This window comes from Anoplophora glabripennis, unplaced genomic scaffold, assembly GCF_000390285.2.
Source record: "Anoplophora glabripennis isolate ALB-LARVAE unplaced genomic scaffold, Agla_2.0 scaffold1152, whole genome shotgun sequence".
NCBI classification, from domain to species: domain Eukaryota; kingdom Metazoa; phylum Arthropoda; class Insecta; order Coleoptera; family Cerambycidae; genus Anoplophora; species Anoplophora glabripennis.
This window is the reverse complement of record NW_019417239.1, coordinates 62,736-80,356: the sequence shown is the minus strand read 5'-3', so window position 1 is coordinate 80,356 and position 17,621 is coordinate 62,736. Positions and strand designations below refer to the sequence as shown.

Below are 17,621 nucleotides of genomic sequence, written 5' to 3'. Positions count from 1 at the left end.
ATGTAATCATCAATAGGTAGGTCATTCTCATAGGTTATAGGTAAAGCAAAATTTGGGCCATATGCCAATGTTTCTTCTATTTCTTGAGGTATAAAAGTATCAGATAAATTTTGAAACCAATTAGATTTTATTTTATTGTTATTATAAATATCAACATTTTTTTCGTTATTATTATTATTACCGGTATTTACTAACCTGTTGAACTTTCTAATATTTTTTGTTTTAATTTTTTCAAAAAGATTATTGTATTTATTATTTTCAAAATCTAAAAATTTATTAATTACATTATTATCCTCTTTTTTAACTGACTATCACACCAGAACCCAATTCCCAAGAAAATAAATATATTTTAATATTAAACAAAAGGTTCAAGAAAATTTCAACTTTACAAATTCTGCAAGGGTGAAAATTGCATTAAATACATCGTTACCAAGATGTTTTTTCAAGAAATTCAGCAAACTTACGGACTGGAGGCTACAAATCTTTTGAAAAATATTTCTTGATCGAAATTTATTTTAACCAAACAGAAGAATAGAAGATTTTTTTTACTATGCTGCAAACATACAAACACATCCAATTTTTCTGAATTTTAACATAACTCATATAACTGTAACAGGTACGTACCTAAACAACCAATTAAATAATTGTGTTATGTTTTTAAAAATAAGATTTTAAATATATTACTAAGTGAAACTACAAAATGCATCCATCATCATAAAAGTATTTTAGAAAATCAAATTACAATTGTTAAATCTTTTTTACCTAATAATGTAATTAATAAATTTTTAGATTTTGAAAATAATAAATACAATAATCTTTTTGAAAAAATTAAAACAAAAAATATTAGAAAGTTCAACAGGTTAGTAAATACCGGTAATAATAATAATAACGAAAAAATGTTGATATTTATAATAACAATAAAATAAAATCTAATTGGTTTCAAAATTTATCTGATACTTTTATACCTCAAGAAATAGAAGAAACATTGGCATATGGCCCAAATTTTGCTTTACCTATAACCTATGAGAATGACCTACCTATTGATGATTACATTTCATCTATAGAAACAGCTATTCAAAATAAAACAGATGATGTTAAAAATACAATTAGAGCTAATGTTGTTAATGCAGTCACCAACTATAAAAACCACAAAAAACATAATAAAACAAAATTAAATAATACACAAAAGACCATTTTTAAAAACATGAACAAAACTCGCCATTTTATCAAAGAAAATCCACAAATTACTATCCTTAAACCTGATAAAAGCAATAAAACAGTAGTGATGAACACTTCTGAATATAACTCAAAAATGTTAGATTTACTAGAAGACACTAATACATATAAAAAAATAAATTCAAATCCAACAAATAATTATCAAAACAAAAATAACACTTTAATAAAAAAATGGCAAAAAAATAAATTTATAGATGAAAATGAGGCTAAGAAATTGTTGATCCACAATGCACAACCCCCAAAAATATGCGGTCTTCCAAAACTGCATAAAACTAACATACCCTTACGTCCTATTGTTTCTAGTATTCAATCACCTTTATATAATTTATCAAAATTTTTAGCAGACATTATATCAAAAATAAATTGCCAAAATGATTATTACATAAAAGATTCTTTTTGTTTTAAAAAATTCATTGACACAATTAATATACCAAGTAATTATAGATTAATTTCATTAGATGTTACATCTTTATACACCAACATTCCTATAGATCTAGTAATTAAAATTATCACAAAAAAATTGAATTTATTACAAAATCATACCCCTTTAAATGAATTTTTAACTGGTATTAAACTTACACTTACTACTAATTTTTTTCAATACAAAAATGATTTTTACCAACAAATAAAAGGCTGTGCAATGGGAGCACCAATTTCATCAACAATAGCACAATTAGTTATGGAATTTTTAGAAGAAGAAGTAATTAATAATCTAAATTTTGATATATTATTTTTCAAAAGATATGTTGATGATTGCATTATCGCACTTCCCGAAAATAAAATTAATGATATTTTAAATGAGTTTAACAATTTTCATCCAAAATTACAATTTACTATCGAAATTGAAAATAAAAACAAAATTAATTTTCTTGATTTAACTTTAATTCGTAAAAATAATCAAATTTTAACTAAATGGTTTACAAAATTCACATCTTCAGGTAGATATTTAAATTTTAATTCTCACCACCCGATAACATACAAAAAAAGTGTAGTTATTGGTTTAATCAATAGAGCGATACATTTAACAAGTCCCATTTATCGACCTAAAATTATAAATAAAGTAAAAAATATTTTACTAGATAATAATTATCCTGCTAAATTTTATAACAAAATTATTAAACAAAGAATCTTTAACTTCTATAATACATCAAAAAATAAAAAACCAATAAATTCTGATCATAACTCTGTCAACTGTCAATATATTGCATTACCATATGTACAATCTTTATCTGAAAAAATTAAATCCATTTTATTTAAATACAACATTTTAGTTGCTCATAAATCGTTTAATCAATTAAATAAATTTTTCACACCTTTAAAAAGCAAAACTCCTGTACTAAAACAATCTCATGTAGTATATTCTATTCCATGCAATGATTGCAATGGTCATTATATAGGTATGACATCACAAAATTTAGAAAATAGATTAAAGGGCCATAAATATACTAAAAATTGTGCAACAGCTCTTAATAAACATGTCAAGGAAAAAAAACATAGTTTTAATTTTGATCAAACCAAAATTCTCGTTAAAGAACCAAATTATAACAAAAGATTAATTCAGGAAATGATTCATATAAAAAAAAATAAAAACAGTATTAACGATAAAACTGACATTAAAAATTTAAGTCAAATATATCATAATTTAATCAAATAACAATAATTATAATAATTCTATTATTTCCATTTATTATCATCTAAACAAATCACATTTAAAATAGTTTTCTATACTTTTAAAATATAATTTCAAATAAAATTACTAGATGTCCTTTCTGTCTTTAATTTACAAAATTTCGCCACCAGGCGTACTACCTGTTCGAATTTATCATAATAATTATTATACTGCTCATTTCATTTTCATCGTATCCACGTACCACATTGCCGACTAAAAGTATTATCCAGACACATTTACAATATTAAAAAATGCAGGCCTTTTTCAAATTTAAAATGAAAAAAGATAATATTATATTATGAAAATATGTCCACTGTATGACGATTGATGCATATTTTTTAAAATTTTGACGTAAAATGGTTGTTGTTTAGGTTTTAATTTTATTAATTATAACAATTTTAATAATAAAAGCCTTTTGAAAAAGTTCCTGATCAGGAACGAAACGTCAAGAAAGAAATCGCTGCTGTTTTTTGTCCTTTTTTTTAACTGACTATCACACCAGAACCCAATTCCCAAGAAAATAAATATATTTTAATATTAAACAAAAGGTTCAAGAAAATTTCAACTTTATATATATATTATTAATTGTTTAAAATATCATAACTGTGACGCCATTGCAGAATACCTGATTCGTCATTTAGAAATGCCAGCCGTTGCATTTGAATCTTCCTAAAATTCTGCTGGCGGTGTGCTCTATGGGCAATTCGGAAATCTAACACTGATGTGCTATTCCAGATACGTGTGGTACGTTAACTATTTTGTCTGTGATTGTACTATACTTTTGATGTCATGCAAGGTCTCTCGATTATTACTTTAATACAGAAAATTTTCAAGAATACTGGCCACTTTTATGAAAGAATTTTTCAGGGCCAATCAGATGAAGATTTTTTATGACCCCTATAGAGGCTACTCGTAAACTTTTTTTATGTTAACACTTTATCTTATTATCCATACACCTCGAATCCAGTGGCATAGTTTTTTTTTTAATAACTAAGTTTTCAACTTCTAGATCAAAGTTAAATTTTTTAAATAAAAACCAAGGCCCTAATCTAGTTAAAAAAGTTGTTTTACACATATAAATAAACCAATAAATAAGAGTTATGGTAACATACAATTTAGTCAAAAAAAGCGTGCCTGTCTCAAATTTCTCCCATTTTGTAAATTGTGACCAATTTTGAATGATGAGAGACTAATAAGGAAAATATGAAATGTCCTAATGGACACAAATATATGGGACGTTTCACGTCAAATCGATCAAGGCTAAAATTTGTAGACACCTAATAAATGGTTTTAGGTGTAAAAAAATTAGTTCTGCCAAGTACTTTAAGATGTGGCAGAATTCGAAAATCCAATATGGCGCCTGGAACTGTAAAAATCAGGATTCATCCAATAAATCCGTCTCCCAATGACCTTAATGAGGACTTTCGAGATCACTGTTCATAAATCTTATATTATTTTCAGACGTTTCAAGACGGCAGTTTTTATATAACTGCTTAGCAAGCCATAAACCACAAAACTTTTATTCAAACATAGTTCAATGGTCGATTTCACAGACAAGATAGATAGATAGATAGATAGATAGATAGATAGATAGATAGATAGATAGATAGATAGATACATATTTATTTAGCAAATGCTATACATACAAACGATTACATAAACTCAAACAACAAAAATCTTTAAAACAGAAATATATAAAAGTTTACCCTGGTAGTGACCTAATGTAACTAACAATTAGCTTATTGAAATGTTTAACCGGCCCATTACAATTTTTTATATATTCTGGTAGCTCATTGTATTGCATAAGACCCTGGTAAAACAAAGATTTACTAGTTCTTAATAAATTGTGTTTTTCTATATAAAAGTCATCCTTTTGGCGAGTGTTATAAACATGTCCATCTCTTACATAAGTTATTCTACTGTGCAAATAACTAGGTAAGAGCAAATTTTTTATTTTATATATAAATTGTAACGTTCTTAACAAAATTCGTTGTTTTATGTTTATAAAATTTAATGCATTTAACATGTCCTGTATTGGAGTATATCTACTACACTGCAAAATAATCCTCATAGCTTTATTCTGCGTTTTCTGTAGAGTCTGAATCTCATTGTTATTTAAAAATAATAAAATTGTTGAACAATATTCAAAATGTGGCGCAATTATCGTTTTATAAATGGTCAGTCTGGCAAAAAATGATAAATCCTTAGATATACGCCTTAAGAAATTAATTTTTTTGGCAACTTTTTTAACAATATATGCGGTATGTTGTTTAAAACACATACATTCATTCAACATCACACCCAGATATTTTATCTGATGGACTCTTTCTAGTTTCTGGTTATTTAATTTAATATAATCCTCTATCGAAATTTTATTCAATGTATGTTTTTTGCCTAATACTAACCACTTACATTTATCAATATTTACTTTCAAATTATTGTCACAAAGCCATGCATATAAATTATTTAGTTCCCCGTTAATATTTCTTATAATATCATTAACATTTTTACCAAACATATAAAGCATTGTGTCATCTGCAAACACATGTATTTTGCAATCAGTTAAACAACAGAGAATGTCATTGATGAAAATAATAAATAATATAGGACCCAATACTGAGCCTTGAGGTACGCCATATTTAGTTTCCTTTCTTCCAGATACTCTCTCACTATATTTTGTTTTTGGTCCTCTTTTTGTTATGTAAGATGAAAACCACTGCAAAACATTTCCTCCAATTCCAATACTTCTTAACTTCGAGAGAAGAAGACCTCGATCAATGGTTTCGAATGCACGTTTAAAATCTAGAAATACAGCCACTACTATATTATCATTATCAATTCCCCGTACCCAGTCGTCCAAAATACACTGTAATGCAGTTTCACATGAATGTGCTCCTCGGAATCCTGATTGTACTGATATGATGATATTATTGTTTTGTATGTAATTTATTAATTGTTCTTTAACTACCAATTCCAATACTTTTTCACAAACTGGCAATGAATTGATTGGTCGATATTGGTCACATAAAATAGTATTAATAACTTTTGGTATAGGTGTAACAAATGAATTAGTCCATGCATCTGGAAAAACGCCCGACTGAAGAGAACAATTAACCACATCCAAAAACCTGTTGCCGATGATTTCAAATGTGTCTTTAATAACATTTGTGGGAATCCCATCACATCCTGATTTATTTGGTAATGCATCAATAACTTTTCTCAATGCATTCATTTCTATGACTTTAAATTCGCGTAATCTACAATCAACTCCAAAATCATGACTTGTGTACAAATCAAACTTTGGTATATCATGAATAATCTCTACCACACTCTCTATAAAATAGTCATTAAATTTTTCTGCAATCTCCAATTCATCCGATACTTCTTGTTCATTAAATTTAATACATTTAGAAACATGCTGTTTCCCTTTATTCATTTGTTTCAATGTTTTCCACATCAACTTCGAATCACCTTTACAATGGTCTATTTTGTTTTCATAATACTGTTTTTTCTCTTTTCTTATCATTGTAACTACCTTATTCCGCTTTTCTTTGAATGAATTCCATTCCTCTTCTCTTCTTGTAATTCTAGCTGCTTCATAGTGTCTATCTCGTTCTTTCATAGCCACTAAAATTTCTTCTGTAATCCACATTTTATTTGCATATTTGATTGGAACTACAATTTCCTTTATGGGACAAACATTATTAAGACTATTTTTAATACAGTTAATTAAATTTTCCGTCAACACATTAATGTTTGCACTGTCATTGTTCCACTCAGTATTAATTAAAATTTCTTGTAGGGCATCCTTGTTATAGTTTTTAAAACTTCTGTAACATTTCTTTATACGATATGTGTTATTATTACTCTTTACTGGAAAATGTATGGTTATGTAAGCATGATCCGTTATCTTTGGTGTATGGTGCACTTTATGTGTTATAGTATCACAATTAGTTATTAGCAGATCAATCAAAGTTGCAGTGTTCTGTGTAATTCTAGTTGGTTCCCCTACTAACTGTATAAATCCATTTTCCATAATAATTCTCGATAACTGTGTTGAATAACATGTGTCCCTCAACATATCTATGTTAAAGTCTCCTGTTATAATACTGTCTATATTACTAGAGCTGTATTCTTCTATCAGACTCTCCAAATTGTTCCAAAAATCCGCTGTACTTGCACTTGGCGAATGATATATCCCTATTATATTATAATTGTCCGTATTTATTTGCAGTTGCACTCCCACACACCAAAGATTGTTTTCGACTGTAAAATTTTTTATATTGTAGAAGGACATTTCATTTTTAATATATAATATAACTCCTCCTGTGTGTGTGCTATTGGAGTAACAAATTTCTAGTTTATAACCATCTATTTCAATTTCAGATATCTGTATATCATTTGTAACGTGAGTCTCTGTTAAACAAACTACATTTGGTTGTAAAGTATGTATAAGTAGTTCTATTTCCTCTTTATTATGTAGAAAGCCTTGTGTGTTCAAGGTTAAACATTGATGTTTACGATGATGTATTCTAATCTTTGAAATTTGCTAATTGCTATTGATCATCCAAATAATCAATTTTCCTTTTGATGCTGTTTAATATTCTTATATAGCAAGGACATTTTGGATCTAATGCATTATGATTATCTTTTATCTTTATTTTATACTTTTCAATTGCATTGCTACAGTTTATGCACTTATTATTTCTGGCTTTACATTCTCCTGTATGTTCTCCAATGAACATTTATAACATATATTGTTATTTTTACAGTCCTTGGCCATATGGTTGAAGCCAAAACACTTAAAACATCTAACAACATGAACATAATCATAAGCTTTGCCTCTCGACCATCCTATAAAAATTTTGCCCTTGTTTAACAGTATATTATGTGTCTTTGAGTCAGCTTCTAGTATTAATGTAATTTCTCTATTTGCTTTTTTATCCTTTTTATTATTTTCAAATGAAATCCTTCTTCTGATCCATGTTCTGTTAAATTTTGATCTTTTATTGCATTCAAGAGATTGTCATCTGTGTCATCGTCTTCCTCATTTACTCCAATAATTTTAATTCTTGGATATTTCAAATTTGGTTTTCTAATATCATTCAGATAATGATAATCAATAATTCAGATGATGATAATCTAATATAATTCATTCTAATATCAATCAGACAAGTGAGACTAATCATTTCCTATGTTTTCGAAGTCGCTAAATCATAAATTGGTCAGTTCGATAGTATCGTATCACTTTCCAATCCTAACCTCAAAAGATATTGAAAAATCATAACTTTTTTCATACCACAAATTAAATCATTAGAGACTAGTTGTTTCTAATGTTTTTGTCGGTTCAACAGTATTATGCCCGTTCCGATCCTAATCTCAAAAAAAAAAAAATGTTAATCCTCGTACCTTTTCAAACTAAACTCCAAAAAGACTTGAAAGTAGTTGTTTTTCCTACCAAATCATGTAACAATTTAACCATCATTATTGATACAAGTTCTTGAGTAATATTGAAAGATATCAACTATCATACCACCATGTCGGTTCCTTCGTCAGTCGTTTATTACTTTTTTGTTTGGTTTCCCGGGTACAAATGCCACTGATAAATCAAGATTGAAAAATTCGAAATATTCGCGGGATTTGATCCCATGACCCCTTGAATGACGTTGGTTTAGAGTAAACCACCTTACCAACAGAGCCAAGGACCGCTCTGACCTCGAAAACATAGAAAAAAATTGCTCTTTTAAGATTCAATTCATAGTATGAATGAAAAATCGCAATTTTTAATTTTTTTTGGGGAAGGTGTCCAGTGGCACCCGGTTGGGAATTTCTTGCAATATGATATTATTGAAACGACTTGGTAACCACAAAAACATGAAAAACGAGTCTCTTAGGATTAACTAAAGTCTTGATTTAATTTTTTTTTAAGGTGAATAGAATATATAGGATAAGATAGAATAAATAGAAAGTAAATGTTATTTTCAAACAAATTCAAAAAAAGAAATAACGTAATAACATGACATTGTACTATCGAATTGATTTAAAATTATGATTCAGCGACTTCAAAAACATAAGAATCGACTAGCGTCATGATTTTCCAATTTTTATTTTTTTTTGAGGTTATATAAAAACTGCCATCTTGAATCATCTGAAAATAACAAGATTTATGAACAGCAATCTCAAAAGTCCTCATTAAAGGCATTTGGAGATGGATTTATCAGTAATATGTTCACTGGAGGGAGTTTATTGGATGAATCCAAATTTTTTTTACACTTGCAGGTGCCACATAACATCTTAAAGTACTTGGAAGAACTAATTTTTGTACACCCAAAACCATTTATTAAGTGTCTTCACATTTTGGCGAGAGCCGTGATCGATTTAACGTGAAACGTCCTAATATACATTATATAATTTATGCATTTCTAAAAGAAATTACATCATGATACAAGTTCCCTCTTATTATTTTTATGGAATTATGTGAAAATATTGACCATTTCCCATAATTCTCAACTACACAAAGCATTATTTTATTTATAATGTCAAATTAATCAAATTTTTGCTAACAGTTACCTATTAAATCATATGTATGTTGGTTACTATTAATAAAATGATTAATTACTTGCAAAAAACATTGCAAACACAACAAAATAACTGCAGAAAAGCTTCATACAATTCGGACAAACTGTTTTTGAGTTACCTGGAAAAAAACTAAAATTTTTGCCCTCTAGCAGCTAAATTAAGCATTTGTATAGGAGTACATTTAGTCAAATCTCCTTAATTTGGCTCCAAGAATTTGTGATAGTTCCATGTACGTAGAATATGGGTACGCCCTGTATATTTAGCAACAAAAATATGAAATAAAAAGACTTACGTATAGCACTTTGAGGTGGGTAAAAACGTAATAACACATTCCTCGATCCTGGTATTTTAGAGGATGGTTGATTAGGATTCCTTTTCCAGTGCTTCATTATGTGAGAGAATGATAACTGCATATGTTCATCGACACTCTAGAAGTATTATTATATCAAGAAACAAGAAATGTTATAAAATCTGTATCTTACTGTTAGATTAAAATGTTTTGTGTTAAAGAACATTAGCGTGCTTAGTAAAACATGGGGAGAATGAGCTCCCAATTGTTTACTTTCCCATAAGTGTTCTTCTTCCACTCGGGTGACGATATAATGAGAGTCATTATAAAGAACTGAAAATTTTTTAGCCACTTCATCTAAACAATCCGTAAATTTTTCATAATATGAATCACAGAAAATATTATCAATTCGGCCATTCTCAAAGAGATACTGCTGAATGCCTAAACATAAGTAATAAATGGTGTCGGGGGCATATTCAGCACCGTTGGGTTTCCTTACTTCTTTTACAAATAAACACAAGGAATAGTTAAGTTCATCTGCGGTCAATTGTAAAATTTCCGTTTTGAACAGCATTACACATCTCGATGATTTTTCCAGTTCTGCATTCTTTGTTGTCACCCACTGCTTCCATGCATTCACTCCAAACGTATACTAAAAAAAAAACAATTGTGTTTGTAAGCCAGAGTTGCAGGATATACAGGGTGTTCCACCTAAAAGAGATTCTTCTGTAACTCTGTAACTGTAAAATTTATAAATAAATGGCTTTAATAAAAGTTGTCTGGAATCATGTGGAGCATGTAAAGAAAGTATTTTTAGCTTTACAGGATATTCCATTTCGCATGTGCGTTACATAACTTTACTATTTTAAATAGAACACTCTATATATTACTCCATTTTTTAATTCTCTGGTTAATTTTAGGTAGAGTTTATTAAATGTACAGTGTTTAAATCTTACCGTTTTCAAGATATTCAGTTGCTTTTGAAAAAAATCACGATTTCAACCCTCTAAATGAGGCTAGATAGCGTCTAAACCATAAGAGATACAAACCTGCAGTTTTCACAGTTCGTTTTGGCATAAAGTACTCTATCTTGTCTTCTGTGAACAAAATGTGTACGTTATTCAGACTTGGAAATACTGAGACCTACATTTAATAATCTTACAAGTTGAAAAACTTTTTTTTTCAAACAGACTGATCCGTATTAATTGTCATGGGTGAATGCAAAATTGAATACCTTTTCGACTGATATAAGGTTGTCCATACTTATGTCTAACATTTTCCAGAAAAATCAGGTTCTTTGTTAGTCTGAAAAAGTAGCTATGTAACAGCGTCAAGAAGGCCTTGCAAACAATGTTTATTGCACTGTTTGATATACAAAGCAAAATAAATGTCACTCTAGTTTTGATTAACGTTGACGTTGTAGTTATTTTGCTAACTAGGAGAAGGTAAGGTAATCGGATTTTTATAATTTTTGATATTTATGGTATGTGTAGTTTGGACCTTGAATAAGAATTTTCTGAAGTAGTTCGACGCTACATTCATAAATTACCGAGATAATTGATTTTGAAGTTTTACCTGTCAGCTAAATCCACTAGATGCGACACATTCTTCAACTGGGAGCGTGGCCTAGTTGGTAGCTTTTGGGATTTCATTTGTTCATAATTTTCGAGATAAAAAAATAAAAGGAAAGAAAGCTAGAAGCTTAAAAAATTTCTGCTTCCCATTTTTCTATGATAACTGCCATTCTGGTTCGTGCCACATTGCGTAAAATGTCAAATAAACATAAATATAAAATAAATGAACATCCTACCTGACCTCGTTTGTTTTTTTTTAATGAAACATTGTTAATTCATAATAAATAGTTTATCAACCAATTGTGCATTTAATGAAATATTTGAAGAATATTCCTACATATACATAAGTAGTTATTATAATATTTCGTTCATAATTTTCGAGATGAAGAAAATTATAAAAAACCATATGGTGCGTTTTGAAAAAAAAAAAAATGGCACATGACGGACTCGAACCAGCGATCTCCTGACTGTCAGACCCGAATGCTACCAATTAGGCCACGCTCCCAGTTGAAGAATGTGTCACATCTAGTGGATTTAGCTGTCAGGTAAAACTTCAAAATCAATTATCTTGGTAATTTATGAACATTGGGTCGACCTACGTCGAAAAATTCTTATTCAAGATCCAAACTACACGTACCATAAATATAAAAAATTACAAAAATCTGATTACCTTACCTTCTCCTTGTAAGTAGAGAGTAAAAGTTTATTATAATATTTTCGAAATGTCGCTGACACAGGAAGAAATGATTGACATGGTTTTTGTCCTCGGTGAGTGTGACAGAAATCCGTTATTGGCATCACAAATTTATGCTCAGCACTATCCAGACAGACCACATCCACAGCGTAAAGCCATTCAACTAGTGCTTGATAGGTTTTTAAATAACAAACGGAGAAAAATGAATTTTTTGTGCTGGGGTGTATTCAGAAAAAGAAAGTAAGTGTGAGACAAATTAGTCAATCAACGGGTATTAGTACAACGTCGATACATAGGATTTTACAAAAGCACAATTATTATCCTTATCGCATCCAATTACATCAAGAGTTACTAGAAGTACAATTTCAGTGGAAACTGGAGTTTTGTCAGTGGGCACTTGAAATGTTAAATCAAGATGATTTTTTAAAATGGGGGTCATGTTCTCCGATTAGGTCACTTTTCATAAAAATGGTTTCATCATGATTGCTATTATTGTGACACAGTAAATCCTCACCAATTCCGGACAACTCATAGCCAACACAGATGGTCTCTGAACGTGTGGCGAGCAATTTTGCGAACCCATGTCATTGGACCATTCTTTTTTGACCAGCGTCTAACTGGAGCAGTTTATTTAAACTTTTTAACAAACACTCTAGAAGATGTTAGGCGACATTCCTTTAGCTACACTTCGAAGAATGTGGATGCAACAAGATGGTGCTCCACCTCACAATACTACTGGGGTTTGTCAATTTTTACACGAAACTTTTCCCAACAGATGGATTGGGCACAGAGGACCAGTGCTTTGGCCTTCAAGGTGTCCAGATATGACAAGTTGCGACTTCTTTTTATGGGGATTTATAAAAAGCAAAGTTTATGTTACACCACCAACTATTGCGGAAGATATGCGGCAGCGCATTACAGTATCATTTCAAGAAATTACGCCAAACGTGCTGACCAATGTTGAACAGTCTTTTAAAAACCGAATTCGTTTGTGAATTAATCAAAATGAAGGACACTTCGTGCAATTGATGTAAATCAGCAGTCTAATGCCCATATGCATAGTCGATCGCCAGCGACATGCCAGAGATTCGTCATTCGCTGGACGATATTCCAATGCACAGTCGTTTGCCAGCAAAGTCAAGCATGCGCATTAGTGACACTTTTGGCGAAGCGCCGGAAAATTGCTGGAGATTGCCAGTAGCATCTCCAGCGTTTCTCCAGAAAGCAAATAGCCTATTTTTATTGTGTTTTTGAGATTGTTCCAATAATGGATCATTATTTTAACATGTTGTATAACGCAGAGATATTTCTGATCTAGATATACTCACACCTATACAGGGTTATTCACAAACGGTGACCAAAAATGAAACCTAGTATTCTTTGGTGAATTTTAAGGGGTCTATCGTATAAAGTTTTTTTTAGGGCACTTAAAAAGATACAGGGTGTTAAACTTAAAAAAATATTTTAATTTTTTGAAATAATTTGAAATTGGGCACATGTATTTATGTAAACATTGTCCAAATTCTGAGGCATTTTCCGAAAATTTAGATGCTGCAGTGCTAGAGATACAGGGTATCGGTGGCATATTTTTCTAAATTAAATAATACGCCACTGCTTTACGGTCATCAATCATGATATTTTCGAATTCATCTTTCAGTTTTCTACTAATTACTACTCTTTTAAGTTTTTCAAACAAAGTCTGATTTTCGAATAAACTTAAAAATCGAACTGAAACACACTTCGATATTCGAATAAAATTCACTTTAAAATTACATAGTACCTATGCTGCAATAACAACTTTGACATTTTGAGCAGTTTGAAAAAAGAATAAATAATGCTTTTCATGAGATTCAAGCAACAATAAATTTCGAATTACATTTTCCTTACTAAAAAGATGTTGCGCCTGTTAGCGAACGGGGTGCGGGTTGAGGAAAATGTGGAACAAAAATAAATTAATTTGAAGATTACCTGGTATTCCCGGAGAGCGTCTTCTTCAAAGGGACCCCTTGGTGACTATCTGAAGCTCTTCCGGAACAGGTGGTATGAGGTGGACTGTATAGGTGAGGAGGCGGAAACGTGGATGCGGAAATTTCAAGCGAAAAAATATTACCTGCTCCTATTAAAACGAGGATACCCGCCGGCGACTCAATTAAGACTACTTAAACGCCAGAGTGAGCGCGTCAGTGCCCTCTGGCGAAGAAAGTATCAAGAAAAATAAAAAATAATAATAATAATGAGTAGGTACTTATTTAAATAATGACGCGTGGGCGTGAACAACGCCTGTGTTGATATTTTTGTTCATTTACTCAAATAAAATCATTAAAATGATGACTAATGTGGTTAATTGTAAATGTTGTAAATGTAAAACAGATTGTATTTTGAAATATTTTAAACAAGAATTTTCAACAAAGAAAAGAAATTTTCTCATATAATGCAGATCCTATGGATGACAATGTATAGATATACCCTTTACAGTTATACCTTGATGTACCTATTATAATTATTTGTAGATAGTCTGTGGAGTCTTAAGAGGATACGATCAGGTCACTGTTAGTCGTGTAATTGAAAAAACTACTCTAGTATACCGTAAGAAAATTACTTAAATATTTCATAAATACGGCTTTCCAATTCCTAGGGTACCCTAATAAACAAATTACTTAAGATGTTTTATAACTACAGCTTAATATACTAGCAATTGCTATTAACGCGGAAAAGGAAAATATTGTTTATTAGTCTTTTACTAAATGTAATTGTAGGGTACCACTACAACCCTTTAGATAATTATGTTTTAACAATAATTTATGTGATACAAACAACTATACAGGGTGAGTCATTAATAATGGTACACAGCTTAATGGCATATTGTTAAAGTCAAAATATAGTGATTGAGCCAAACATGCCATAATCAATTATTGCTCCTTTTCTTTCTACAGGGTGTTAAAGTTGAAAAAATATTTTCTTTTTTTATCTATATTTTAAGTATGTATGGACCGATTGTTTTGAAAATTTGTAGTTTTACGTTTTTTGAGGAGGCAAATATGAATATGCAAAGAGTGTTGGGGTCACGTCTAGAGTGCGCTAGTTATACTGTCCTATTAATGTAAAAATCTGTCTAACTTTTTATACAGGGTGATTCAGTCATAATGTCATTAATTTTAAGAGCAGATAGAGAAAAATGAGTATAATACGATGGCGTGATTAAAAAAAAATTAAATGCATATTTAAGCTGAAAAAAAATATTTTCAAATCATTATTTAACCCCCTTTTCAGGCTGTTACTGACCGGCTGATGTTCACAATACTGTGCACGGCTACGATGTGAACAAGGTACCCTAGATGCAATGTTGCCATATTTATATATTTTCCCTCATATAAAGACAATAAATAAACGGTTTGCTCACGTCAGCCAATAATAATTTAAAATGCTATAAATTATTTTTTATTTATGCAATCAACATATTAAATTGTTATTGTTGCCCAGCAAGAACCTCGAGGAGGTCTGAGCATGCCTTGCCAAAAATCAGTTTTTATTTGCATCATAATGTTAATATTTTAACAACATTAGCTGTAAGCCCGAAGGGGAAGGTTTTCAAACAATTCTACTAAAAATTGAAAGTAACGCGGCCCATTCAGATGTTCAGGTAGAAAATGCGGCCCAATTAAACGATCGCCATTGACATTGACACAGAATCTCCTCTGAAAGCTAAACCGACGAGTAGTGTGCGGATTTTCATCTGACCAAATGTGACTATTATGGCTGCAAAGAAATTAGCTGTTTCACTTTAAATAAAATTTAATATTGAAGTTACAAAACTCCAAAAGTTCAAATAATTTAAATTTCATTTCATAACCATTTCAATTTCGTTACAGAAATAATGACATAAAAAACCAACACTCACTAGATAAATTATAAAGAGAGGATGAAATGTATGTAGTATTTAAATATTGACTGTAAGTAATAGAAGAGAGACCTGTATATCTGTATATAACTTTTTGTATTTTACAATTTTGAATTTTTTAACTACAAATTATTGAACTACGTTCAATTCTAAATAAAAAAGGTGTACTAGTTACAAATCGATAAACTAAACCGTTTTCGAGATACAGACGTTTTAAGTTTTTGAGATACGGCGGGAATTAAATTAGAAAATTAGCAGGTCTTAAGATACCAAGCCTGAATTAAGAATTAAGACAAACATTACAGCAATTAAAGATTTTATTTTGCATATCTTAACAAATTATTAACTACCAGCAACTTCAATGCCCTTTCTTAGCCTTTTATTAAGATATTCTCTTCTCTAAAAAATAACGACAAGGAAAAAACTACTTCTTAATCAAATTGAGTAGAAAACAATATGGTATTGTAGTGACAAATGTCAATTTATTATGTCCATGCCTACTACTTTGGAAAAAATAATTTTCTAATTTAATTCCTGTTGAATCTCAAAAACTTAAAATGTCTGTATCTCGAAAACAGTTGAGTTTATCGATTTGTAACAAGTATACCTTTTTTATTTAGAATTGAACGTAGTTCAACAATTTTTATTTAAAAAATTCAAAATTGTAAAATACAGGGTGATTCAGTCATAATGTCATTAATTTTAACCACGTATTCGGAAGGCTTAAGACAGAAAATGGGAAAAAATTTTTTACTCGACTTTTAAAAATGAAGGAAATCAATCCATAACTCCCGCTAAGAGGGCGGCCCTGCCAGATGCCCGGATGCACGTAAAATTTTGTAACGTAATGTCACGAACAAATCGTCAGCTGAGGCGAAGAGCGTTGCCAAGTTCACATCATAATCTGCGGTTCACATTTAATTTTGCCGCTTTAGTATACGGATACATATGTACGAAACAAATAAAATGCAAGTAAATAAAGAATCATGCTGCATTTTATTATAACTAATTTTAATAATTGTATTAACTTAGTGCAAAATGTTTTAACAAGTCTTACTTCTCGAAGTCAACTTTCGTTAAAAGAAAATAAATAAAGCAGAGGTTTGTAGGCTCACTGAATTTTATCAAATAAAAAAATTGGCACACTAAATACCCGAATAAACAAAATACACTACACACGGTTACAAAACCATTACCTAACAATTTAAAGCGTTTATTAAAATCTACCACCCTCCATACCTCCCGCATTTTTCCCGCAAAGGGGTTAACATAACACATTTTCAAAAAGTTCAAGTTTTAGAAGCAGCTGAATTCCCCAATCGTCTTGAATTTTGCAATTGTTTCCTAAATCGAAGTGCAGCAGAACTTTATTAACAAGTGCTCTGGACGGATGAATGCTATTTTACTCGTGCTGGCATTTTAAACAGGTAAAAAAACATAATTATTGCTTTCTCAAAAACAATAAGTGCCTACCTAGGTTACACCAAAGTTTAGATTTACACTAAAGTTTACATTTATTATGTAAACTTTGGTTATACGCAACTGCATATTGAATAATAAATTGAAATACTAAAACTGTGTATTATTTAACATAATAAATTATAAAACGTGAAAACGTTAATAATATTAAAAATGATAAATTGTAATAACCGTACATTCGAAAACAATCATCCCTATTCATT

General features: G+C 30.1%; 1 protein-coding gene across 1 annotated transcript in view; it reads right to left on the bottom strand.

Moving 5' to 3' along the window:
- Positions 1-17,621, bottom strand: part of LOC108914672 (zinc finger MYM-type protein 4) — a 97,526-nt gene that overhangs the window by 17,389 nt on the left and 62,516 nt on the right. The window contains exons 6-7 of the mRNA XM_018720523.1: positions 9,967-10,425; positions 9,777-9,912 (exon numbers count right to left, since the gene is read on the bottom strand). Of these exons, the coding sequence (XP_018576039.1) occupies positions 9,777-9,912; positions 9,967-10,425 (595 nt within the window). The remainder of the gene's footprint in view (positions 1-9,776; positions 9,913-9,966; positions 10,426-17,621) is intronic.